This window comes from Gorilla gorilla, chromosome 3, assembly GCF_029281585.2.
Source record: "Gorilla gorilla gorilla isolate KB3781 chromosome 3, NHGRI_mGorGor1-v2.1_pri, whole genome shotgun sequence".
Lineage (NCBI taxonomy): Eukaryota > Metazoa > Chordata > Mammalia > Primates > Hominidae > Gorilla > Gorilla gorilla.
Window position 1 is genome coordinate 44,295,836 of NC_073227.2, and position 27,993 is coordinate 44,323,828.

Genomic DNA, 27,993 nt, shown 5'->3' on the forward strand with positions numbered 1-27,993 from the left:
AATGATTGCAGAGCAAATATTACCCAAATAATCACACAAATGTGTACATATGTATGTGTGTGTATGGCATATACATGTATTATGAATACACACAAATATTACATATCACATGCTATATGTATAGTATACATATATAAATCTATATTACATAGACTCCATAGCATACCTAGGCATGCATACATACATATTTCCATGTGTATACATTTCCATGTATAATTATATTTAAATCATATGAATATGGTTATATTTGTCTCTAACCTCAAAAACAGTGCATATGGTTCAAGTTCACAAATTTTAGTTGAGATGGAGGAAATGCTTTTTCAGTCTTTAGTTCAGATGGAGGGAGTTTCTAACCCTCCTAACTTTTTTTTGCCTTCTCTGCATTCCAGTCCACACCTTCAGCCTGTGATAGGTCAGTAATTTATTTTTTGGTGGTTTGGAAGGAGGCACTGGCCCGATGATCCCTTCTCCTTCGTCTCCTCTTTCTTTTTGTGTGGGATGCCCTCAGAAAGCCAGAATTCTGTGTTGTTCTTCCAAGCTATAAGACCTATGGGAAGTTTGGATCTAACCATAGCTTCCAGAGCCTGACATGCCTAAAATTAATAAAAGAAGTATTGAATTACTCTTCTGCCTGATTCTTGTCTGTCTGTCCATTCATTTCAAACCAGGTACCACAAACATTTGTGGTAAATATTAAAAACAACATTCTATGCTACAGAAAAATAAGGAGAAGGGATGATTTTTGATTGGTAAATCTGAAAAGTCCTTTTAAAAGCAAGTGACATTTAAACTGAGATGTGAAGGCTGGGTGGGAGGGAGCTATGTGTGCTGTGAGGAGGAGGGCGGAGATGTGTTCTAGGCAAAAAAGAGAATTTGTGAAACCTTGGAGGCAGCAAAAAGCAGGAACTTCGGAGGAACTGAAAAAGAAAAAAAGCTTTCAGCTAGATAGTGAATAGAGTAGACAAGATGAAGTTGGATGTACAGGTAGCTACATCATGTAGGGCCTTAGAGGCCATGTTCAGGGGTGGAGATTTTATCAAAAGGACAATAGAAAGTCATTGAGTGGATTTAAGAGGGGACAATGTAATTCACTTTATTTCCTTACCTTATAAAATCTTCAAAATAACCTTTAATGAAAGATACTGTTATTATGCCCATATTTCAGCTGAACACATGGAGATGCAGGGAGATTAAATTTCAAATGCATTACTAGATAGCTCATATACGATTTCAGGGCCATCTTTTCACCCACTCTACTATAGTGGCATACCATGTGTGCAAAGAAGTCCACAGTCTAATCTATAGAATTGTCATGGCATATGAGCATTTATAGACCATAATATAACAGATAATACATAGGAATAATTAATCTTTTTGAGGTCTTCATAAAATTATTTTGTATTTATAATTCAATACTTCTGGGTTTAGAGAAATAAAAAGGACATCCAGTGAATTCATCCTTCCATTTTCTACAGTCGAATTCTAAGCAATTAGGGAAGATTTAATTTGTTTTAATGTGAGAGGCCCCTTTTGTTTTATATAAACAAATTCAATAATTATCCCCAAACCAAGTAACTAAAAATAGATTGGAGGAAGGGGAACAGAGAATAAGAATGTGTCAGCACTTCATGAAAAGTTTTTGGTAGATTGGACAGTAAAGATGCTAACCTAATTACTTTCCCTGTAGCTAGTTCCAGAAATTGACACATGATTTAAAAAGACATTAATCATTGACTTAATGTACAGTGTGTACATCAGTTGCTAGTAACTTGTATGCCAGTGAAATCTGCTGTTCTTACTTTAGAAAACAAAAATCCATATATCCTGTTTTTCTATCTGAAAAGGTAGTGTTCTCAATTTCTCTAAAACACTTTTTTTTAGAAAAGGTATCTATCTGCCATTTGATCATTTTTCTATGTGTGAAATATGACATACCATCTCGGTTATGCTGAACAGCAGGTGCACAGAGCTTCAAAGGCCTAACTCACAGGTTTGCATTTCCTTCACTCCACATGGCTTCTGTGGCATCCTGTGTCATGTTTTGTGTTCTTTCCTGTGGAAACTCTCATACCCACATTACTTCAATCTAGTTTAGCAATCAGAAAACATGGTGTCTGCCCAGTAGATTTTGCAAACATTTTAAGGAAACTGTGGTAGTCATGCTTGATTGAACTGTTCTTTCTTTCACTTATAAAGGAACTACTGCTCATGCCTTCATTCAGCCATGAATGCTTGGCTTTTTCAAAACAGTTTCTAGGACACTAAAAAAAGGAGATTTTTGTTTTTCATTCATCTCCAAAAAAAAAACAAAAAAACAAAAAAACGAAACAGCACAGGAAATACTCCTTCTATGCTCTGGGTGAAGACAGTTTTTACAAAGCAATTTTTTTTATAAAAGAAAGCAACTTAATTTATTAGATTATCTTTATAATCTACAGAGTGAACTTCTAAATAAAAAGCAAAACATTTGAATAATTATTAGATGGGTAAATGTTTTATTGAGACAGCAGAACTGAACAGGGAACAATGAAATATAAAGGACTGAAGTTTTTCTTTTATTGTCCCTTCCAAACTGTGCTTCTGAACTTACACTTCTCCTGCCCCCCAATGAAATATAGGGTGGGTCTCCTAGGTCTTCTCATCTGTGTCAATGACAAGAAAATTTATATTATAAAAGTGTCTGGTCTAATCTAGTATGCAAGACTATCTCTAGTATAGTTCATTCGTTATAAAGCCTACTGTGCTCAGTCACCACCCCTCTCTTACAAGCCTGCTTTAAATCGGAAAGCCTTTCTCGCTTGTTTCGGTGTGGTGAGTGAAATGGAGAAGGCTAAACTTTTTCTTCCCACATGTTCACTTCCTCGCTTGTTCACTAGCTGCTGCATCTGGCCCCTCAAGGGTAAAGTCAAGGGGAAAAGGAGATTGAGAGGAAGGACAGTCTGTGAATTGGTGAGTGCAATTGTAATTTTCTGGCTCTTACTTTCTCTTTTCTATTCCATCCCCCACCCACCACCGGCCAACCACTGCTAGAGTCCGGAGTCCTCCAGCTGCTCCTGAGGTTCTGGGAATACTTCCTCTCTAGCAGCAGCTTTTAACATCCCTCTTGGGTCCCTTTTTGGTGCATTAAGTTTCTTTAATAAATTAAGTGTCCCCAGAGGCCTACCGCAATCTTCTCTCATAGTCCCTACAGCCTCTAGTAAAGTTCAAGATACACTGCTGGCATTTGCCTCTGATGTGTGAATTGATGTCCTACCTTCTTCAGTGCTGAACCTCAAACTTGCTTTGCACACTATATCTGACATAAACTAAGAATAAGAGATAAGAGCCTTTGGCCAAGTATATCATTCAGGAGACTGGAGTTAGAAAAAAACAAGCCACTACATCAACAAGGCTGGAGTTTTTTATTATTAAAGGAGTGTGTGCATGCATGTATGTGTGGGTAGTCATATTTATCAAATACTACCTGTATGCAAGCCCAGTACATAAATAACTTTATTATTAATAATAAAAACTAATACTAATTTATAACTAATACTAGGGTTATATTTTTTATTTTATTATACACACACACACACACACACACATATATATATATACTTTTTTTTTTTTTTTTGAGACGGAGTCTCGCTCTGTAGCCAGGCTGGAGTGCAGTGGTGTGATCTCGGTTCACTGCAACCACCACCTCCCAAGTTCAAGTGATTCTTCTGCCTCAGCCTCCCGCGTAGCTGGGACTACAGGTGCATGCCACCATGTCCAGCTAATTTTTTTTGTAATTTTAGTAGACACGGGGTTTCACCATATTGGCCAGGCTGGTCTTGATCTATTGACCTTGTGATCCACCCGCCTCAGCCTCTCAAAGTGCTGGGATTACAGGTATGAGCCACTGCACCCGGCCAGTTTATATTTTTTAAATACTATCCATATTCAAGCCCAGTACATAATCTCTTTTTATTATGAATAATAACTAATACTAATACTAATTAATAACTAATACTAGGGTTATATTTATTAAATACTACCCATATGCAAGCCCAGTACATAAACTATCTTTTTCAATCCTCACAGCAACTCCATGAATTAGATTCTATTACTAGCCTCATTTTATAAATGAGGGTATTTAGGAGGTTTAAGAGTTAACTTGCTTAAGGTCACCTACTTTGTAAACAGTAGAGCTGGAACTCAAGTTTAGTATCACTGTCAGATGCATAGCTTAGCTCACTGTAATTACTATATCAGACCAACTCCCTATGGGACTGGAGTTTATTAGTTTAAATAGTGACTGGAGCTAGACTATTAAAATGGCTTCTTGCATCCATAGCCAAAAGTTAGCCCAGATAACAGACTTCAACAGCAGCTTTCATCTATGCTATTGATAGAAATCTTTCACTGAGTGTGGTGTGTCCTGGGTATAGGCCTTCACACAATGATAATTTCCTTACTAAACAATATGAAACAATAACAAGAGCCAAGTCTTCAAAGCATTCCATCCACTCCCTCACATATCTTCTCATGTATCAATAATATAGCCAATAATTACTGATTGGAATTTCTTTTGACAAATTTGTAATTTAGTTATGATTTCTCAGAATCTAGCTATGCATTCTGAATTCTAATTTTCAATTAGGTTCCTTGTGGCATCATTGAGCATTGAAAATAATTTTATGACTTGTAACAGCTCATGAGAAAATAAATGGGTTCAGTCAATAACATTACCAGGCAGGTCATCCGCAAGCCACAATAATATCATGGAGAATTCAAAGCAAATGGATTTGCTTACTAGGCAAGATAGCATGTCAAAGCCTTGAACAAATTAAGGTTCTTGGCTATTAGGCCTACAGGGACCTCAGTTGCAAGGTTCAGTGAGGGCAAAAGCCAGAACTGGGACTGAGGGCAGAACCTTGCAATAGTGATTATTTTAATGCATAGTGTCTAAGGGGGTTTAAGGAGCAAGAAATAGATCCAAGAAAACATCTGACTAATGGTTAATCTGTTGGGACAGTTATGTCAGCAGAAACCCATGAGGCTTTCCAATGACCTTCCTTAAGCCAATCAAACAATAAGCATTTCCAAACTACGGTTTTATATTAGGTATATGTAGTGCTTTATAAAAACAAGAGCTACTTGATCATGTAATCCTAGAAAATCCTTCAATCAATACTCTCTTCTGGAGATCTGTGGCTTACCTTCACCATGTTAAAGTCTTCAAGGGATTCTTGCTGGAAAGAAAGCTGTTTAATCTTGTTTAGTTTAACATTTCCCAAATGTATATGATCAGGAAACCATCTTTTTGTACAACGCGTTTAGTTTACTGAACCACATTTTGAAAAAAAAGTGGTCCAATATAATTAGGGAATCTCATAGCCAATAGGTAGCAGTCACAGAAGATTACTGAATATTACTTCTTGCAGCAAAGCTATTGAAAACTTTCTGGTGGGCATGAATTAAGACTAAATGATCATTAAAATGTTACCAGCAGGCAGATATTCTAGATGTCTGTTCAAAGTCCATAGACTTCAAGCTAGAAGTAGGGCTAACAAGCTCATTTGAGAATTATAGAGCCCCTACGATATGGGCCTCTGTAGGTCAATTCTATGAAGAGTTGGATTGACCAACTCTTCATAGAAATGAAATGAGAAAGTCCCTAAGGATAAATCTAAAACATTTACTTAAAAATTAATTGTGAATGCAATCTTCTCACAGCCAATTAGTAGTTAAGATCATAAAGCTCTATCCTATGGAAAAATTTAACCTAGAAAATTTGTTAGTGCATGGTAACAAATGTCAATAAAAGTCCTAAAAGATATCACTGTAAGTATCCTTAGGACATGCAGTCTTGAAAAACATAACTTCCAAAGAAACTTTTGAGATAGTTATTTCCCAAAAATACATCTGTATAACTGAACGGGTTGAAATACTGCTTTAATAATACTACCTCCTATTTGGGAAGGCTTATTTTGTGTCAAGTATAGAGGCGTGCACTTAAGTGGATTAACTATCTTAAACCTCATAGCAACCCCACATTTTCTTCATTTTTTAAAAAATATTTTGTTTATTATGCCTGAAACTCAGCTTTTTCTTAATTCTTTTTTTTAATTTTTTTTATTTTTTTGAGACAGGGTCTCACCGTGTTTCCCAGAGTGAAGTACAGTGTTGTGATATCAGTTCATTGCAACTTCTGTCTTCCGAGCTCAAGCAATCCTCTTGCCTCAGCCTCTCGAGTAGCTGGGACTGACTACAGGCATGAACCACCACACCTGGCTAATTTTTTTGTATTTTGGTCGAAAAGACGGTTTCGCCATGTTGTACAGGTTAGTCTCAAACTCCTGAGCTCAAGCTATCCACCCACCTAGGCCTTCCAAAGTGTTGGGATTACAGGTATGAGCTACTGTGCCCAGCTGCAACCCATATTTTACAGAAGGGATAGGAACCTGAGGCTAAGAGACTTTAAGTAATTTGCTCAAAATCAAAAGGGGAGTAAGTAGTTAGGCCAAAATTAACCATTCTATTTAATAGTCCAGTATAGGATATTTATGTATATGAGTTTTATAAGTTAACAAAATTGTTTGGATGCAGCAACAAAGGACAATACAACAGTTACCTAAATAAGTTTATTCTCTCTTAGTTCATGTAAGTAGTCTAGGACTAGATCCAGCTCTTTCTATCTCTTAGAGACTGACTGTATTCCTCACAATTCAAAGTTGGAGTCCTTATACCCAATGTTATGATATTAGATATAGGAAAGTGATTAGGTCATGAGAATAGAGCCCTCATGAATGAGATTAGAGCCCTTATAAAAGAGACCCCAGAGAACTATTGGGCCCTCTTTCTTCCATGTGAGGATACAAGGTGAAATCAGCAGTCTGCAGGCAGGAAGAGAGCCCTCACCAATACCCAACCATGCTGGCATCCCGATTCTAGACTTCCAGCCTCCAGAACTGTGAGACATAAATTTCTGTCATTTCTTTGTTTTAGCAGCCTGACAACTTAGCCAACCAGCCAGCCTCTCCGCCAGCCTAACATCCATGTTCTCAGCCAGCCTCCTAGCCAGCCTCTGGATCTGCCAGCCATCCAGACGGACTTTCAGCCAGTGAGCCATCCTCTCAGCCTGCCTCCAAGTCAGCCTCTCGGCCTATCTGCCAGAAAGCCTCTAAGCCAGCCAACTTGGTGGCCACCACCAAGCCAGCCTCTTTGCCAGCCTCACATCTAGTCCCTTGGCCAACCTCCCAGACATCTTCTTAGCCAGCTAGCCATCCTGCTTCTCCGCCTGCCTCCCAGCCAAACTTTTGGTCTGCTGGCAATCCAGTCTCTCAGCCAGCCATGCAGACTCTCAGCCTGCCTTCCTGCCAGCTTCTTGCCTGCTGGACAGACTCTAAACCAGCCAATTTGCCAGCCAGCCACCAAGCCTATCAACATGCAGCATATATCCTATGGCCAAATATGTCTACTCTAGTTCTTACCATTACATCCCCTTCTCAGTTGGACGGAAAGAAGAAAGGACACAGTATACACTTTTATAGACCAGAACTAGAAGTTGTCCATTACATTTACCCATATTCTATAGACTAGACCTTAATCAAATGGCTACATCCAACTTCAAAAGAGGCAGAAAAATGAAATCCTTATTCTGGGCATTCATGTACTCTGTTAAATTCCAGGGTTCTGTTACTAAGAGAATAAAAGGAGGATATCTATTTGGGGATTATATATATATATATATACACACACACACACATATACATATACAGAGTCCCAACTGGCAGTTTTTATCATAGAATCATCCACTTCTAGGCTAAACATGAATGTTCTATCAAATATTTTGATTTAGCTTTGAAGTAGTTAATACTAGGCAATCCTTACTGCTAGAAATTGAATAGCAAGGCTTTTTGCCTGGGATGGCACGAAGCTTGGGTCAATACAAAATTATTTGTTAACAAGAATAGGATAGTGTTGATTTTTCTGTGATCATGATGGAAAGTGCATCCAACTTCTTCAAAAATAATATAAAGTCATCGGAAACTAGTTGCTGTTCCATCTAGAGATAACAAATACCTCCTATATTGCTGTGGTGCTATTAAGATGTAGACTGTGGTTACTAGGGCCTGTGGGGGACCAGGAGGAGGGAGAGCATCAGGATAAATAGCTAATCCATGGGGGACTTAATACCTAGGTGATGGGTTGATAGGTACAGCAAACCACCATGGCCCATGTTTACCTATGTAACAAACCTGCACATCCTGCACATGTAAACCAGAACTCAAAATTAACTTAAAAAAAAATGTTATGTTGGAAAGAGAAAAAATAAAATGCAGAAAACAAGCAAAAAAATTTTAACTGTGGATTATGTTAAAGCCTGAAAGATCTACACTGAGCCCATGCAGATGAGTCTATGAATAATAGATGTCTGCAAGGGTCAAGGAGTAGTCATGATCACTATTGACAATCAATGGATTAATAGATTAAATGAATCATAAATAAGAAAATATAAATAATATGCTATTCACTAATTAAAACAGTCACATTGTAGGCAATAAAGAACAGTTATTCTAACTAAAAATATAAACGCACATGTGAAAACCGTCAGTCTATCTATGAGATTGTCTATAAGATTAACTTGGACTACATGTGAGAGAAAAATCAACATAACAGCAACCCATTCCAAAGTCCATGAAGACAGAATACATCAAAAACATTTTATAGACATTTCCATTAAAAGTCATTTTCTTTTGAAGATACATATACAAAAACAACTACGGAACAACAAAAAAATTATTGCAAATATTGTAATACTAAAAGCAAATGGCTCAATGTTGAAGACTAATGTTTTCCCACATTTTGCTTACTTTAACTAGTAAACACTAACTTACAGGGAATTTACCACTTTAAGAAAAATGAGTCAATTAAAAAGAGCCCCTTTATATGGCTTCGACTTATATAGTGTTCTAATTTCATTTTCTGTATTTTCATCTCTCTTTCTTTTATTTTTTTACCTTGTCAAATATTTTTCCATGCATTCACTTTGGGAGGAGCACTGTAAATAACTACAGCTCTCTTGTTTAGTACTAGAGAGCTTTTAAATCCCTTCGTATGTAATTTTCATTTACTTCTTACATTAGTAACTTTCATTTACTTACTAATGCTTATTAATACAAAGTACAATGTCTTAGAATGTCTGAAGGTCAATGTTTCTGAATTTTCTCCTGTTTTGTAAAATCCAGAAGTCCTGATTTGTAATATTTTTAACTGACGAGCATTCTCCTGCATTCTGCAGCCTTCAAGAAGCACCGAATGTAATTAACAAGTTCACTGGACCCAGCAATACCATTTCAAAATGTGTAGGTTTCTGTTTCTTAGGAGATCATGCAAACACAGTGATACTCTTTAACAAATAAATAGAAGATGTATTCTTTTCTAAATGTTATAAAAACTTGGATTTTTAGACAGAATTTTAATACAGAAATTTTTATACAGAATCCTAAGCGTTATGGGCTACATGAGTATATTTTATATTTGTAGTGATGGTCTCAGCTTGAAACTTAGATATTTTCACTTTTGGACATAGATAAATCTGAGCACATGTGGAGAATCAATTCTAGTGGTTTTGAAAATATTTTTGTATTAGAAGACTCCTTTGTTCAGCCAGGCCCAATGGCTCATGCCTGTAATCCCAGCACTTTGGGAGGCTGAGGCAGGTGGATCATCTGAGGTCAGGAGTTCGAGACCAGCCTGTCCAACATGGTGAAACCCTGTCTTTTTTTTAAAAAGATACAAAAATTAGCCGGGAGTGGTGGCAGGCACCTGTAATTCCAGCTACTCGGGAAGCTGAGGTGGGAGAATTGCTTGAACCCAGGAGGTGGAAGTTGCAGTGAGCTGAGATAATGCCATTGCACTCCAACCAGGGTGACAGAGCAAGACTCTGTCTCAAAAAAAAAAAAAAAAAGAAAAGAAAAGAAAAGAAAAGAAAAGAAAAGAAAAGAAAAGAAAAAAAGAAAAGAAAAGGAAAAAAGAAGACATCTTTGTTCAAATAAAATCTTCAGAGGAAATGAAAATAAAATAAAACAGATGAAACTGATACAGATCTGGTTGAAGTAGAGCAGGGGTGGGGTGGGATCTCTTAAATTACATAATAATATTGAATAACTTAATTAAGCATCTTGAAGATACATTTTACAGGCAATTTTAGACACAGTAGAAATTATTTAATATTAGTAGCCTGACTGATAATCCCTGTTTTTATCCTCTGCTTTCCAGGATGCAAAAATCACAAGGCTCAGCTAGGTACATTTATAGGTGCTCATGCTCTTTTAATTTTTTAACAAAATTTTGGCTCTACATATCATACATTGTGAAACAGTAGGATGAATTATTACATTGAGAAACTACAAATGAGGTACTTCATATGGCACGTGAGGTATTTTAATTTCGGTAACTTCTGGTCAAATTTCATTCTCGCATTTGGTATTTGAAACAAATTAATTCTGCCTGCTTTAATCCAAAATAGAGGATATTGGACTCTGAATCCAAACTGCATAGATCTTAATCCCTGGGCTAGGCCTAAATTGCCTATTCCTTCAACAGATGTTTATTACACTCGTGCTATATCAGTCAAGTTTCAGGCAGAGGAGGAAAGTCCCTATGTGTTCTAGGAAAAAGGACTCATTATAGGAATTAGACTTTATACAATGGTGGAAGGAACTAGAAGGTGTGGGAGGATGAGTTAAAGGATCAGAAAAGAAATTAGCAAGGAGCTAATCTGAGAAGCCAAGTATATTCAGTTGCTAAATTTGAGCCACAAAGGGGAGCCCATAGGAAGTGCTCCCTGCAGAGACCAACTCTACAACTCTAGGGGTCCACAGCCAAATGTCTGGAAGTATGTCTTGAGGCCAGCATTGATCTTTAGGGCCAGTAGGCTGGAGGAAGACCTAGTAGCAGAGCAGAGAAAGAAGGCACACTGGAATCTACTGAGCACCACTAATCTATCCATTACCTCCTCAGACTGCAAAACAGCTTTCACAGACTATTGTCTGCTGTGTCACTTCCAATTTTCAAATCTTTTGCAAGCTTTTCTGTTCGCTAACTCTATATTGGTAAGGGACTATATAGGTGAGGGGATTCTGGGAAACGTAGTTCTTAGTTTTACCAAGATAATGTAATAGTGTATCGTAGCCTGTTCGTGTAAGAAAATGAACTAAGTAATCTGTAAAATGGGACTCATAAGAGGGTATTTGAGAAGATGAAATAACATAATGCATGAAAAGCTTTTAACATGTCACCTACTGAATATTCAAAAAATGATTTTAATTATTCTATATTAAACAAATAGACAAAAATGGGAAGTAATATGATTAACTTGCTCAAAGTGCATTAAAGCAATAATATGCATATTGCTGTGGCTCCCATGAGAATGTGCATCTTGGACCCCTGACTGCTGAGAGTGTAACTAACCAATGCCTGTAGCTGCTAAGCTCTGGAACTCATTGCCTCAGTTGCTTTACGACCACAGTTTCTCCTTGGCTCTCAGCCAGTGTCTGGGTGTGGCAGTGACACCAAGGCAGGTGTGTTGCTGGGAAACCCAGAAGTCCTTTGTGAGTAGAGATTTTTGGCTTGAGACCTCCCAGATGGCTATGTTGATCTTTTCTTAAAACCGCAGGGCTGCAGGACCCATTTAAAATGATTCCACCAAAATTAACTTCCTTCCTTGCTTCCTTCCTTCGTTCCTTTATTCCTTCCTTTCCTCTTTTTCTTTTTTAACCAAGGTCAGACCAAGCCTTTCCCAGCTCCCACCCCTTTTCTCTCTCTGGCAGTTCCCTTAATACATTTCTTACATGTTTAATCTGGTACAGCTATTTGCTTCTTGGATGACATGGATGAACACAACTGCGAAAGAAAAATGTTAGCATACTAAGAAAATAAGGTCTAGAACCAAAGAGGGAAAAAAGGAAAGTTAATAAACAAATAATTAATTTAGAAAAATTGACCTCTATAATTTGGTTAGACCAACAAAACTGCCTGGGTGCTAATTCTAGACCTTTTTTTTTCGCCACATAGAGTTTCAAGATAAGAGTTTCTTTATATAGAGTTTACACTCATAGTTCACATACCCTTCCTTCCCTAACAGAAGCCAGGCTATGTCTGGAAAGTTCTGTACTTAGAATGGGAAAATCCAGTTGTCCTGAGACCACAGGGATGAACATCCATGGAAATTTTCCTGTTCCATGCCTATGTTCTCACTCACTTCCACTAGTCTTTTGTCTAGAGTGAAGTTATCTCTGAAAGAGTATCCGAGAAAATATAGCAAGTTTTCCAAGTTCCAGGAAATCCGAGTAGGTGAAGATACGCTTCACCTCACTGTATATAATGCAACATTGATTGAACTGACACTTATTCTGGCCCAAAGCATAGTTGATCTAATATTTGAATAAGACTATAAAGGATAAGCTCATCTTCATTTCTTCCATTGCTTTATCTTCTATTTCAGCTTCCATTGAGATGATCAAGAATATGCTAAGTTAGTACTCTATTGCCTAAAAGAAAATTAGTTCCCAGAAAGACAGTTTAATTTTCAAATGCTTTCACTGGATTCAATATAAGAACCAGGAAGAAATATTGATGCTTTTTCAAAGCCTCTTTTGGAGACCTTTTTCATTATATTAATAATCCTTTACATAAAGATCTAGATGCTAAAATCATCTGTAATTCAGTACCTGATACCTCCCGGATGGCTAGGTTGATCACTCCTTAAAACTGCAGGGTCCATCTAAAATGCTCCCATTCAAATTTCCTTCCTTCATTCCTCCCTCCCTCCCTCCTTCCCTCCCTCCCTTCCTTCCTTCCTTCCTTCCCTTTCCTTCATTTCTTCCTTCCCTCTTTTTATTCTTCAACCAAGTTCAAACCAAGCCTTTCCCAGCTACCTCCCCTTTTCTCTCCCTGGCAGAAATGTTTTATACCTCCTTTCATCTAAAAATGGGACTAAGACTTTATTCTGCCATTGCCTTGATGGCCAGGAAACTCAGTGTGAAGGTCAATGCTTAAGAATGATGTTTCCTCTTTCCTAGTAATTCTTTTTCTCTTTTCCCTGTATAATTTTTTATTTTTAAAACTTTATTAGTAGTACTTATATTGTTTGTGAGTTTATTTTAGGTAAGCTTAAATTGTTGGATTTTTTAGAGGGGATGGAAATAAGTAGGCTATAAAATTTTAAATAAATTATACATGTACATATATATCAACATGTATGCGCAAACCATGATTAAAAATCACTGAAGAAGTTTTAGAAATAAACAGGCCCGGTGGTGTGGCTCAAGAATGTAATCTCGGGATTTTAAGAGGCTGAGGCAGGTAGATCACTTGAGCCTAGGAATTTGAGGCAGCAGTGAAGTATGATTGTGTCACTGCACTCCAGCCAGGGCAACAAAGCAAGACCCTCATCTCTAAAAAAAAGAACAAAAAAAGAAAGAATACTGAAGGGAGTTGTGAAAAATTTAATAGTTTCAATTCAAGCAAGCATGCGAATTTACATCTCATGCTTTTTATTTAAAGGAATGGATCTTTTTGTTTAACCTGTGTCAGGTGGCAGCACTGGAACACGAAGCTGATTGGTTACAGATCTGGTTCTGTAGTATCATGAGAGCCAGCTAGCTCTTCCCTCGGTATCTCCATTCATAAAGTATGAGGGTTGGACTAGGAAGACCTAAGGGATCATTTTTAGCTCTGGAATTGTATGATTTCTTCTGAATTTAAACTTACTCTATTTCAATATTTAAACATCTAATTATCATAGGAGAACACATTCAAGAATGACAATAAGAGGTGACTATGCAAGAGGAGGTTTCCTAACTCTTCTCTGTTTACAAAGACATGCTGAGGACATGGACTGTAATGAAGCATTTCCTTTCAAATTAGATTTGAATGTTACATCAGATAATGAAGCTTTTGAAGTTCTAAGAACTCAAAATTCCATTCAGTGGTCTGACATCATGAAAATGGATCCTTAACCAGTCAAAAGAGCTAATTCATTTTGGGAAAAAGAATGAAACAAAAGCATCTACAATTTCTTAGTCATTATAGTAGCTCTGTGAAACTATTATATAACCAGTTTAAAAACATACTGTTTTGGTATATATTGTGCAAAAAAGATTCTAAGCTTGACAACAACAAAGAATAGATGAAGTAACTATTTAGAAATACAGCAATTTACTTTGTTTCAAGCATAGCTGTTACCAATTACTTCATTCTAGCAGTCATGATAGAGCAATACCATCTGAAGGACCTTGGCATTAACTTTGTTGTGAAATATCAGATAGTCTTTGCATGCTGCAACAGGTTGAGTATTTATTTACCTGTAGCATTAATTTGATCTCCAAACAAAATTATATGATATGGGCAGATTACATAGCAATAGAAATGTGTTTATTTAAGTCCAACTAACATAGTTAGCTAGCTAGCGGTGCCATGTAAGCTAACCTACACAAACATGATGTAAAATACATACTTTAATTTCAGCTGCCTGAGAAATGAAACTTTTCTTCTCAGTGCCTAGAAGAGTAGGCACACAAATGTGAAAGCACATAGTAGATGCTTAGCAAACATTTGGTAAATAAACATGCTTTTATGTTATCTTGATAAGCTTAGTGTCTAAAGTGGGAGTTATTAACATTCACCAAAATGGATGAATTTTATTTCTCCATAACACATGGAATTTATGATAGAATGTGTGTATAACTCTGTATGTATACTTAGATGCCACTGATATTAGTTATATTTCTGGTGTTTTGTTTAGCTGTTTATGGTGGTTGCTCTTGTTCTCTTCAAAAATATTGAAATAGAATTGTCTACTTGTGAGAAGTCCTTTCAGCCTGATCTTATGAAGTGCTATAAGCTATATTTTACCTTAGTATTGAGGCTCTCCAAAAAATGTATCTTTCAAAACCTCAAAGGAAACTGTATCTTGTGTAGTTAATGCAATCAGCCGCAGCATAAAAGACTTTTCTGAAGACTTGTAAGGGATCCAAACTTCCAATCTCAAGATTCGGCTGAAAGGGGCTAGAAGTAATTATCTGATAATATATACTACTATTGTTTTCTCCTTTTTGTATCCAAGAAAGTCATTTGAGAGTAAACATAGGGGAAAAGTTGCATTAGCAAGTAATATACAGCAGAGGTAAAAATCCCAGGAACACCTAGAGAAGGAGCAGGCAGGAGTAAAACTGTTTCTTTCATGGCTTACACATTGTAGGCCAGAAAAAAAAAACAAAAAACAAAAAACAAAACCTTACATTTTCATTCAAACTCACATCCACAAAGTCTTCTCTGGGTCAACCAAATTAAACTAAATCCACCAGCATGAGAAATTCAAGGACTGAGCAGAAGAATGTCTCATCATTAATAATAAGTTGGTATATAACCCAGAAGACCCTTCTTTCTTTCTTTTAAGTTCAAGATATGGCTGCTTCCGAATTCTTGTCCCCATGGAAACAAGATGTGCTTGGTATAACCAGATGACAGAGGGAAACAGCTTCACAGCTGTGGCTACATCCCTGGGGCTGGTTTCACTGTGAAGTTCTTCTGACTGCTACACTATTGGTTCATCTGTGATTCCCCCGTTCTTTCCACAAATTGAGGTCTATGCAACAGTTTGAAGTTGCATTTGAGGATGTCTCAAGTTTTTGATATTTGACATCTGTTGGTTGTGTTTCTCTCTATTGCTTTCTTGTCTATTTCATGCATTCTTTAAATATCTTGTTTAATACATTGCTAATTTGCTCTTTTGAAGGTACATTTTTAGTTTTCTTTGATCTTTATCAAACGCAAGTTTAGTCACTCCAGCTAGATGTTTAAGATCCACAGAGAGAAAAACTATTTAAGCCACCTACAAGATTAGAACAATGCTTAGTATACAATAAACACAATCTATATTGGCTGATGGACAAATGACTCTCTTTAGGGCTCTTATTCTCTGTAATATGTAGTTATACAGGTCAGTAGTCCTCATTTTTAGCCAGCAGAGATTTGGTAATACATTTGGTTCCCTATAGTGGATGACTGTTGATGATCTTGACTTGCTGTTTGCGCTATTCATGGCTCACGGGTGATGTTAATTAAAGTCGTCCCTAAATGGGCTGTAACATCAATTACTGGCCCAAATCTCACAGCTAAACTGCAGGTTGGGCATCACCACTATCACTTGGAAACAGTTAACATTGTATGGAGGCTGACACTCTACACACATAGCTACATGGCGATGTGCAAACTTTCTCAGGAATTCACTTGTCTATTCTATTTTGCTTCTTTGTTTGTGTATCTCAGAAAAGGGCATTGCCACAGCTGCTGGATTATGTAATGGTTCAAAATAACAGTCTTCAAGGTCATTCAAACACATGGCTATCTCTTTGGACCAGAATAAGAATTCCAACTCTCATTAAAAACTCATCATAACACCCTGATTTACTCATAAATAGTCCTCGTATGAATTACCTCTTCTCAAAAAGCATACTGAAGATATTTTCTTGCGTTTGTTGTTGTTGTTTGTTTAATTTATGGCATGTCCTATGCTATCTTTGAAGTACTCCACTTTCTGGGTCCTTAAGAATGTTGAGATTATTCTCCAGGTATTAAGTTTAGATCTTATTGCTGAAATGAGACCAAGTGAAGTACAGTAAAATATTTGAAAGTCTGTTTTCAAAAAAAATCTAGAGTTTTTTAATAAGACTATTTTGAATATGTTAACAATCCATATCTTAAAATCTTACAGCTTATTTCATAAAATACAATCCAAGGGCTCCTTGTACTTCCAGATATTGAATTAGTAATCATCAGTTTTTTAGAAGTTACTCCTTTTTACTATTCTAAGCTATCTTTAACATTTTGAAAATTTAATGAATGAAATCGTGATTTTTAAAAGAACCCAAACAGAGGCACCAGTTTGTCTCATGAGTGAATATATTATTACTCTTGTACATTTGAAATAAGAGAAGTCCTCTAGTACTGAACATTCTGGCATATATTTCCTAGTACCATCGGTCCTTCTTAGGACATAATTGAGACACTGAGGAATTAAGTCCCTCAAGACACAAGGAAGCCACTTCCCATCAGAGGTTCTGACTTTATTGTACTATCCTGTATAATCACATGAATTCATATGGCACCATTACTGAAGTATAATGAGATCATTAACTCCTAATCACCCAGTTTATTCTAGACTTTCAAAAATACAGACTGATTTAAGATTAAGAAGCAATTGCAACTATGTATTTGCAACAAAAGCAGTTATGAGAAGAGAGATGGGGAAAACAAATTGTATTATACTATTTAAGCTCGAATTTCCTTACTCTCACCCCCACCTGGACAAAATGGCTCTTATAACATCCACTGTCTATTACAGTTTTTGCTTTTAAAACGAAATTAATATTCCTAAGAAACACAAATATAAAAGGCGATGTCTTTTTTTTTCCATTTCAAATATGGATCTGATTTTAAGACCTTATTTTCAAATGGCTCTCTCAGTGCTTTTGCAGGTAAGAGCCAAGAATTAAGAACAACCCTCATCTTGTGTGTTAGATAATACCACAGAGAGTTTCTCTATCCTCAGCTTTAACTCCTGTCTACTGACTAGACCTATTTAAATTACCTAACCTGTTTAATGAGCTCCAAAAATAAATGTATATTATAGAGAAAACCAAAGGACACCCACTATTTACAGAGAAATGACACGGAGAGGGCATTCTTCAATATGTGACCTAAATAACCCAAATCAGATTTAATTCAATATGGGAATCTGGGATTACATCGGAGCTGTTATCTGGGTCTGCCAGTAACTGCAATAACATCTTTAAACAGTAGCACAATCTTGGATAGACTCTGTCTAACAAAAATGACTTCTCCACTAGGATAGAAATTAATTCACCCTTGCTCTCATTTTTATCACAAGGAGGTAAAATAAATTTTTAAAAATCAAATGCAGCTTCCTTGGAATGTTACAGCTAATTCTGAATTAAGAAATGAACTAGTTAGTAGTTATGTATTTCTGTCAATGCTGAAAACAACATGCTCCTAATGATATCATTTCACATACAGACCTAACACATAGGCTGAGATGCACCTGGAAAGGCATCCCATAGAAGCTTCAGATTTTATTATTACAGGTTCATTCTTTAAAAATTCAAATAGGGCCTGGCACGGTGGCTCTTGGCATTTTGGGATGCCGAGGTGGGTGGATAATTTGAGTCCAGGAGTTTGAGACTGGCCTGGCCAACATGGTGAAACCCCCTTTTTACTAAAATTATAAAATTAGCCATGGGTGGTGGTGTGTCCCTGCAGTCCCAGCTACTCTGGTGGCTGAGGCATGAGAATCGCTTGAACCCCAGAAGAAGAGGTTGCAGTGAGCCAAGATTGTGCCACTGCACTCCAACCTGGGTGACACAGCGAGACTGTGTCAAAAAAAAAAAAAAATCAAATAATGCTGCTGAGGAGAATCAACACCTGCCAAGACTCTAATGCAAGTGGGTTTATTCGGGTGATTTTTGACAGATGACACAAGGCAGCAAGAGATAAAGGGTAAATTGGAAGATACGCTGAAAGGGGTAGATGGATGGGAAACATGGCCAGAAAGGAGATGCCGGTGATAATTTCATAATAAACATGCTAGCCTAGGGCCGGTCATGGCTGTTCCTCCCACCTATTGCCACTTGCTGAGGTTCTAGAATGTCCCTGAACCTGGTGATAAGAACAATGATGAGGGGAAGTAAAGTAAAAAAGAAGATTGATAACATTTTCTCTTCTGATATTGGACATGGTTAATACCTATAGTGGATATAAATAATGTAAGATAGTTGATAGCATAAGGTCAAATGTGTCAAGATAGCAACAGTCTAAGAGGGGAAATAGTTATACTTCTAAATAGCTTAATGTTGTCCATTTATATATATATTTATTTTTCTGAGAAACAAATACTCTTGGAGGCTTATTGTATACAATGTCATCCTTTTAGTAATGATGAACACTATGGGGTCCTGAGGTATTCTCAGCTCATAGAAATTTAGCTGGAAGAGCTCAAATATTTCTAAAAAGCAACAAATTAGGCATTCTTTTGCATCATTTCCCTACTTCAAGATAGAGTTTTCTTGATGTTGAGGGTTGAGTTTATGCTGAATAATTTGATTCTTGCAAATTTATTTTTACAGTGCGAGGGATATTTCTGCTGACAATTCAACATTCAAAGGGATGAGTGTATGACATCTCTAAGAGATGTCATAGAGTGCATGTAGAAGGGAATTTTATGGAGGTAAGATGTAGAATAGGACAGTCATGTTTCATTGATGAATTTTGTTATGATTGTCCAGAAGTAAAACAGAGAACCTGGAAGTGATTTGGGAGGAATATGTTAGTGTCAACACATATGAGACCTTTTCTTTGTCTTCTTTTTAAAAAACTCATTTTCATTCATGTGTTTCCTCTTTGTCTTTTTCAGAACTACTTCTCAAATCACTATTCACATCCTGGTAGAAGTCAAGCAATGAAGATGGCACAGAAACACATCCCAAATACTATGATACCATAAAGTATACTGTAGCAATGCATTGGCACACCCTCATTTGAACATTTGTCTCAGAAGATTTTGACAGAAGATAAAACTGTCTGGTTTTTATTTCATTGGTTTCATGAAAATTTATTTCACTGGTTTCATGTCACAGGCCCATGACTGTATAAAGAGTCATAATCTTTACAAACACAACAATGACTCACAGCGACATGTTGCAAAGCTGTAATCGAAAACACTGATGTTGATTTCAGAGGCCATTAATGGTGTTAAGAAGGCACTTTTGTTAACCAAATAATTGAATACTCATAATTACTTTTCAGTTCTAGTTCAGTTCTTGACACCAAAACAAGCCATTTTCTTTACATAGTGAATGCAGAACTTGCCAGTAAGAACTTTCATACTAAACTTCTATGTAAAACAAAACATGTCAAAATCAGTAACTACTTTAATGGAACGGTAAAGAATTTACTTAAACACAAAGGAATGAAAATATCTCTGCAAATATGTCTATTGACTTTTCAAATTTGGTGACTTCTTTCGAATTAATTCCCTTACGTCTGTTCCTCATCCACATAAAAATGACAAAAATGAAAGATAATTTTCCAGCCTATAATTAAATTTCTCCATTGTTGGTATATGTTTTTTCAAATACATTTTTCAGTTTTCATAATTCATATGAGAATTATTAAAAGGGAGTTAGTTGCCTTTAGGACCTTATTTGGAGCCTACTTCTTAAAAATTGTGTAAAAATAATTGTGACTTTTAAGAGACAATTGGAAATTTGAACCTGACCACATTTTTGTGATATTAAGGAATTTTATTAATTATTTTCTAGGTGGGGGAATGATATGATGATATTCTTAAAATAATGTGTGGATTGTTTATTACATTTCAACATTTTCTTAATCATCAAACATTTGTTGACCTTCTGCTGTATCTAGAGCTCTGTGATCCGGATGAAGTATTAGATATTAAGCCATTACCAGGTGGTAGTTACTCTACCTCTGTTTGAAGTTCATGCCCAGCCCATTTGTTGCTTTAAATTTGAGTTCATTCTTGAGCATGTGCCACCAAATTCCAAGCATTTTCAAATGGTGAATTACTTCTTACAAACTCAATGGAGTGTATGTTAGCTGATCTGAAGTAACCCACTTGAAGTGATGCGTTGTGTCAACCTTAATATCACCATCAAATGATCCCTAGGGAATGCAACATTTGGCTTATTTCATTTTTAACATGTGAATTTAGTTTATATCAAAGTAATATAACATACATAGTTTAAAAAAATCATATAGTATGACAACAACTTGAAAGAAAAGCAACAAATCCTTGCAGGTTGCTCTTCTCCCTCCCCAAGTACCTGAGCATCTGTCATTGTCCTCCAGCATAAGGCCGTCAGGAGCACACCTATAATTGAATAAGCAGGACTCACTACCCATTTCAGTGAGGGAAAACTCACACCACAGAGAATCCTGGGGTGTCTCAGGTGAAGGATGTTAAAAGGGACTTATAACAGGATTTGGGCTTTGTTTGGGTGACTCGACGGAAGTTTCCCGCTCTGAATTGGATGCTCTCTAAAAGTGGTTATAATCTGTGATTGGTTATCTCAATAAGTCTTATCCTTAGAGAGGGCAGACTAGAGTAATGCTAAAGATGCAATTGTTAAGAAGCAGTCCTCATTCGTATTAGCTGAGAGAGGGGAATGTTTCGTATTTTGTGGCTTGAACAATGCTCATGTGTTTAGACATGATTGTAGAGTGATTTTCAATTTGTTTTGATCCATCATAGTGCTGATGTCATGTTAATTTTTTTTTTAATGTTCAACAGAATACTAACACCTAGCTGTGAGTACCAGGACAGCTGGTAGCAACCCCAAGGCTTTGCTGGTAGTGCCAGGCTAGCTCCTGAAAGTCAGAAGTGGCTTTGTTCTTTCCCATGTCTTTTCCCAGAGGCAATCACATTAAACCTTTTAGAAGTTTCTTCTGGCACTTACCTCCAGATTCCTAATAGTTTTTCTTTGTTTTTAAATGTTTGATTTATTTTTAAATATTTGACTTCCTGCTATAAAAATAAGACTTTTTGCTCTCTTGTATCCACCCTGCTATACACATTTGCTATGTACACACCTCCTATACTTGTCCTAATAATACACATATATCAGAATTTTTATTTTATTTTTATTTATTTATTTATTTATTTTTGAGACGGAGTCTCGCTCTGTCACCCAGGCTGGATGGAGTGCAGTGGCACGATCTCGGCTCACTGCAACCTCTGCCTCCTGGGTTCACACCATTCTCCTGCCTCAGCCTCCCAAGTAGCTGGGACTACAGGCGCTCACCACCACACCCGGCTAATTTTTTGTGTTTTTAGTAGAGACAGGGTTTCACCGTGTTAGCCAGGACGGTCTCGATCTCCTGACCTCGCGATCCGCCCGCCTCGGCCTCCCAAAGTGCTGGGATTACAGGCATAAGCCACCGCGCCCAGCCCACAATTTTTATTTTAAAGTAATTATAAACATCTTTATTACCGTGGCTGTATAAATATTATTCATAACAGAACTATGCAATACACTATAATTATATATCCTTTTCTTTACAATTTAGTTTTTCCCAGTTTTAATAATTGTCTTTTGTTTCTGTTGCTAAATTATCAACAATTCTTTTCCTCAATTCTCTAATAGAATTGTAAAACCTCTCTTAAAATGTTTAAAACATCAGCTAATTAATGAGTTCCGTTTTTTCTGCTTGCAGACAGACTTCTGAAACACTCAGGTGACTGCTGCAGTCTGGAATGGGGGCTTTCTAGGGCCACAGCATTGCTGTCACCCTGGGACTTCATCTAAAGCATTTGATTTAGCTCTCTCTCTTTTGCTGGATTTTCCATTTCCTGACTCGTATGTCTGCGTTTTTCTTGTGTCATTCTGTTTCTTGTGATAGAGTTCATCTGTGAGTAGCTTCCCAAAAATGGGTACACAGGAGATAAGTAGTTTGACATTTGCATACTCGAAATGCCCTTTCTTTCTCGGCACACCTGAATGATGCTTTGGCATTTGGCATTTGGCAACAGAATCCTGAATTGGAAAGAGGCTTCCCTCAGAATATTGAAATCACAACTCATTATTTGCTAGGTCTTAGTTTTGCTGTTGAGAAGTTCAATGCCTTTTGATTTAAATGTGACAGTTTTCTCCCTCTTTGGAGGCTACTGGAATGTTGATCCTTGGTGTGAATTTGATATGACTGGTTATGATTATTTTTTGCATATACTGTTCTGGGCTCTTTCTGTCTAGAATATCATATACTTTAATTCTGAGAAATATTTTGATATTATTTCTTTGATATTTCATTCATTCTACTTTCTCTTTCCAGAACTCGTATTAGTGGGACCACTTGGATTTAACCTTTAATTTTCTTAACCTCCATTTTACCCCTATTGTCCATCTCTTTGTCTTTTTGTTTGACGTTTTTGGGAATTTACTCAACCGCTTTTCCTTTCCCATATTAAGAAAATTCTATTATCATAATTTAATTTCTGTGAGTCCTTTCTCATTGCCAGAATGCTCCCCTTTTAAAGAAAATATTTTCGGCCTGGCTTGGTGGCTCACACCTGTAATCCCAGCACTTTGGGAGGCCGAGGTGGGCGGATCACGAGGTCAGGAGTTCAAGACCATCCTGGCTAACACAGTGAAACCCTGTCTCTACTAAAAATACAAAAAATTAGCCGGGCGTGGTGGCAGGCGCCTGTAGTCCCAGCTACTCAGGAGGCTGAGGCAGGAGTATGGCGTGAACCTGGGAGACGGAGGTTGCAGTGAGCTGAGATTGCACCACTGCTCTCCAGCCTGGGCAACAGAGTGAGACTCTGTCTCAAAAAAAAAAAAAAAAAGAAAATATTTTCTTGTCTTGTGAGTGCATTATTTCTTCTTATCCTAGACTCTGAACATGCTAATTATAGATTGATTTGATATTTTCCTCTTCCCTGTGTTTGTTCTCTTGTTTTTTTTCCAAGTTCTTTATTTTTGTTTGTTTACTTTAGTCTCTAGCTTTATATTAGAGGCTTATTTCAAATGCCTGACCTCGTTGGTTGTTATTCCACTTAAAGTGAGGCATGAAGAGCCTAGTTTGGAAGCTTTATATGATGCAGAGCTTCACTATGGATGATCTAGCAGGGGCAGACCAGGCTTGTGGGGTTGGAAATAGGGAGAGGAACACTGAAAGTTTCACTATCAGTAGGTTTTTCTCATGGAGTGTTCAGTTACTCCATGGAGGAAACTTTCCATTTTCTGCCTGGAAGGTTATGCTTCCCAGCCCGTGTTCTTGGAGTTGAGCAGAAGAATAGAGCGGCACCTCATAATAGAATTTCACTTAACCCTCATGGTCAGCATAGCACCCCCTCCTGTTCTCTGCTCTGCTGAGCGTTGCTGCCACGATTTGTTCATAGAGAAAGTCTCTAGCTTCTGATGTGTGGGAGAGAGATTGTTGCCTGGTTCTTTGGGGCAGAAGCGAGGAATCTGGGAATCTACCTGCTCTCCAAACAGAGTTTCAGCAAAAACACCTGTTTACAGCCCTAAGTTCATCTTTACTTCCAGAGGTCCTAACTGTCTCTTATTCCGGGAACTTCTGAGATTCTGTGACAAGAACTCACCTGTTTTCCACTGTCTGGATGCCTAGGTTTCAGCTCTGTTTGATTATTTGCTACTTGCCCATCTGCTTTTAGTCTTCCAGGAGTTTGTTGACGTCTTTTGTCTATCATTTTATCGCCCATTCTCTTTATCTTTTGGGATTTATATATTGTTTTATCCTTTTCAGGGCATCTCACTAGAAATCAGAGATGGAATATATATCTAATCTACTTTGTTTAATCAGAAGTGCTAGCTTTGATTTTTACCATGTGGTCTTTGAAAACATTTTAAAATTGGTAAGTACATTAAAAATTTGAATATATAATTTATATTTTACTAGTCCAAAAGTTACTAAAGAAAACAAAAACAAAACAAAAAGAAAATTTCTTTTCCTTCTCCGTCCACTCATCATCCAAATGCATGAGTTTATCTTAAACAGGGAAAAGATGACCAGACATTCAATATGAATGTTCAAAAGGGGAAAAATTATTCTGGACTGTAAGTACCAAAGTCTCTGATGTAGGCAACTACAGAAATTCAATGAAAATAAAATCACATTATAGAACTAATAACATTGGCTCATAATACTTCAGGCATACATAACTTTTGCTTACATCTAACCTACCCACCACTACCCACTATAAATGCCATGAAAAATAGCAGTCTTCATTATGCTTTAAAACTTTATTGTCTTCACAACCTTTGCAATTAATACCTGTCATTAATAGCCTGTCCAATCAACTGCATATTTTTATTTCTTTAGGCAGTAAACAAGGAACTATCCTACTATTTGAATTTTATCTCTAATCCACTCTGATACTTTTAATGTTAAGAAAAACTGTTGTCTTTTTGACCACATAATGGTATGAATTCAAGACTGCATACTAACGTCAATGGAAGCACTGAATTTTCAGTAAGAAAGTAAAAGGAGTCATAATAACTAGTAGCAACAATGAAGATGACAATCAAATGTTAAAACCATCCAGATGAATTTCTGCAGTGAACTTCTGTAGGTGTCTTGACTGCAAATGTCTGTTCTTTCTGTGGTTAGTGACATCAATTAATGGAAAATAAGGTGCAGGAACATGCTGATGCGTGTTTTAACAAGTAAATGCAGCGTGGCCTGTGGTAGGTCTCACTTTGCAAATATTATATATTCTTAAGAAGCCAAACAGAGAACAAGTTTAAACTTGAGGATAGCAAATGTGAATGAAACAAAGAGAATGTCTGGGTTTGTTTTTTTCTCCCTGAGAAAGGATTTTCCCACATATCTAGAAATAAGTGTAGACTGCTCAAGTGATCAAGCAGTATTTCATTATCAGTTTTATTCAATATTTTAAATGTGCATGGTAAATTCTCCATTGATCTCTTCTACTTCCAGGGATTCATTTACCACTTATTTACTGATAACATTCAAATATGCCAATATTATTCTAATTTTTAAACTTAAAACACATTCTAAGGAATTTTTCTGAGTTACCTCAAACTCAACAAATCTAAAATTAAATTATCTACCCATCGAGCCCAAAATCCCACTTAAATTCCTTAATAGTCTTATAGTCTATGTAATCACCTAAATTAAATATTTCAGTCATATTCTAATACTAAGCATAGTTCTTATACTAGTGGTCAATAAATATTTCTCGAATAAATGAATGCATTTTCAATACTTTCTATTCCTCTCCCTATAATCTGATTGTTTGGTAAGTTTAGTAAGTTCTATCCACTGTACTTCAAATCCCCTCTCATGCCATCCCCTTCTCTCATCTGCTCTGTTGCTGTTTTAGTACAGACCTTCGAGCCTCCTAACTCTTATATCTCTGCCATCTAATACATCTGCATCTCTACAGCACAGATTTCATCACATTGCAGTCTGATTCAAATATATTCAATTTCTGTCTTATCTGTAAACCAAAATTCTAATTTCTTCTCCTCACTCTCTACAATTACTGAACTCTTCATTTGTCACTTCTGACTCATTAACTGAACCTTCCTCCAAAGCCATACTTTTACATTTTTGATCCTACTGTGTAATCTCATGCCTCCGTGACTTTGATCATATTATTTCCTATGCTGGAATTTTTTTTTCTTTTACTCCATAGCCTGCTTATCCTTTAGTTTCTAATTCAAACATTTTCCAGGCCTCTAAGCAGAATTATTTTTTTAACTCCTCAAAGCTTTTATGATACTTTTTCTTTATACTTCTGCTCTAGCTCTCAACACAGTCTAAGCTTTATTTCAATAATCTGTTCATGCATCTGTCTCTTGAAATCCTAAAAAGGCCTGACCTCCAGCACTTAGTTCCTGTCCCACAGTAAATGCTATAAGAAGTTTTCAAAATTAGCATTGAATTAAAGCCATGTGTACATTATTATTGAGAATGACACATCCATTTAAGGAGTAAGAAAAGAAAATACAATTGAATGAGTGAGTCTTTAGTTTGAGAAGATTTAAATGATCCAATCCATGAAGTGATATGAACTCATACTGCGAAAAAGGTCCCCTTTTCAGTGAACAGAAGTTAACTGAAAAATAAGACACTTAGTGGTGAAGGAGCCCCTCTCCACTCTGCAGCCACCAGTACTCAATACTGTTCCTTTCCTTCAGGGTCTTTGACAGTCTTTAGGGCAGTGGCAGTCATTCTTCATTATTTATTCTCTGGGCTTGTTTTTCCCATCTTGTCTTCCAGGTGCCCTGAGTGTAGCTCTTAGAACTCCAGGGCTTAAGATGAGATAATGTGTTGCCTGTGGGAGGGAAGCACTCTGGCTTCCATTTGAAAAGCTTTCATTTTGTTCCAGTACCCGAGGGAACATGAGCCTCTCTGGAATGTACTCGCTGCCCTCTTCCTTTGGCTTAGGTGTGTGTTCTCTCTGAGCAGTGGGATTGGAGAGAGGGAGGCAGACTGTTCTGGTTTCCTCCAAATACCCCCAAGTGCTGCATTGCATAGCCCCACATATGATGCGCTGGCAGGCAGATGGGCAGCAGTGGGGAGAGCTTGTTGTATCTGAATTTTAATTACATATGGTAAAGAATCCTTGCTAGTTTAGAGAAAGCTACTCTTCAGGTTTACTTTCTTTCAGTGAAGGGGCATTTTATCCAATTAGAGGGAAATTATCAGAGGCCAAGTTCTTATCTCAGTCTCTGCAGATTTACCACATAAGAAGATGCTAATTATAACTTCCTAACCAATGCAATAGGTTCTGCTCCAGTAGAGGAATCTTTTTAAACTCTTGGTTATAAAAATACTATACATATACACATTAATTAGAGTGAATTGTCAAGACCCCATGTGTAAACATATCCAGCTTCAACATTTATTAATTCTTACAGCAAATTTTATACCTCTACCCACCCCTATGCTCCCTGATTATTTAGAAGCAAAATCAGACATCACAGTATTTCATTCATAAATATTTTTAAGTTTACAGGAATCCTGCCAGCAATATTGTTCACACAGTTTACCTTTGATTAATAAACTTCTTACCCTACCTGGAATCCATATTTTGTTGCCTCAAAACTTGAAAAGTATTTGGTACTTCCACAGTATATTGAATTTGTAAAACTTACACAGAGATTTGGATCATGTGAGTCAGCTCTACCCCAGTGATTAATGTATTCTGTACACAGTAGCACCCATGGCACAGGAACTCCCCTTCTTCGGTCACCTAGTAACTTTTCACTAGTCAACACCAAACTGAATCACCACTATGTTGTGAGAAAGTGCTGGGCTAGCTGACTTGGATCATCTCCTAGAGTTTAGGAGAAATAACCATCACCAAGTTTGAATTTGCAAAACCTTTAGGCTTTGCTGGCAGGAGAGAAAATACCATTTTTGGATCATAAA

At 36.9% G+C, this 27,993-nt stretch overlaps 1 protein-coding gene across 5 annotated transcripts in view; it reads left to right on the plus strand.

The window, feature by feature from the left end:
- LOC129533317 (uncharacterized) overlaps positions 1 to 20,443 on the plus strand; it is a 29,565-nt gene extending 9,122 nt beyond the window's left edge. For 3 of the 5 annotated variants that reach the window (XR_010133366.1, XR_010133367.1, XR_010133368.1), the window contains 4 exons: positions 2,877 to 2,949; positions 6,117 to 6,308; positions 6,973 to 9,332; positions 19,463 to 19,796. Coding sequence is in view for 2 of the 5 variants with exons in the window: in XM_055385844.2 (XP_055241819.1) it covers positions 2,821 to 2,949; positions 6,117 to 6,308; positions 19,463 to 19,552 (411 nt within the window). In the remaining 3 variants the exon portion in view is untranslated. Of the gene's footprint in view, positions 1 to 2,780; positions 2,950 to 6,116; positions 6,309 to 6,972; positions 9,333 to 19,462 lie in introns of those variants that run through there. The other 2 variants (XM_055385844.2, XM_055385845.2) reach the window with 2 other exon arrangements.
- The last annotated feature ends 7,550 nt before the right edge of the window (positions 20,444 to 27,993 follow it).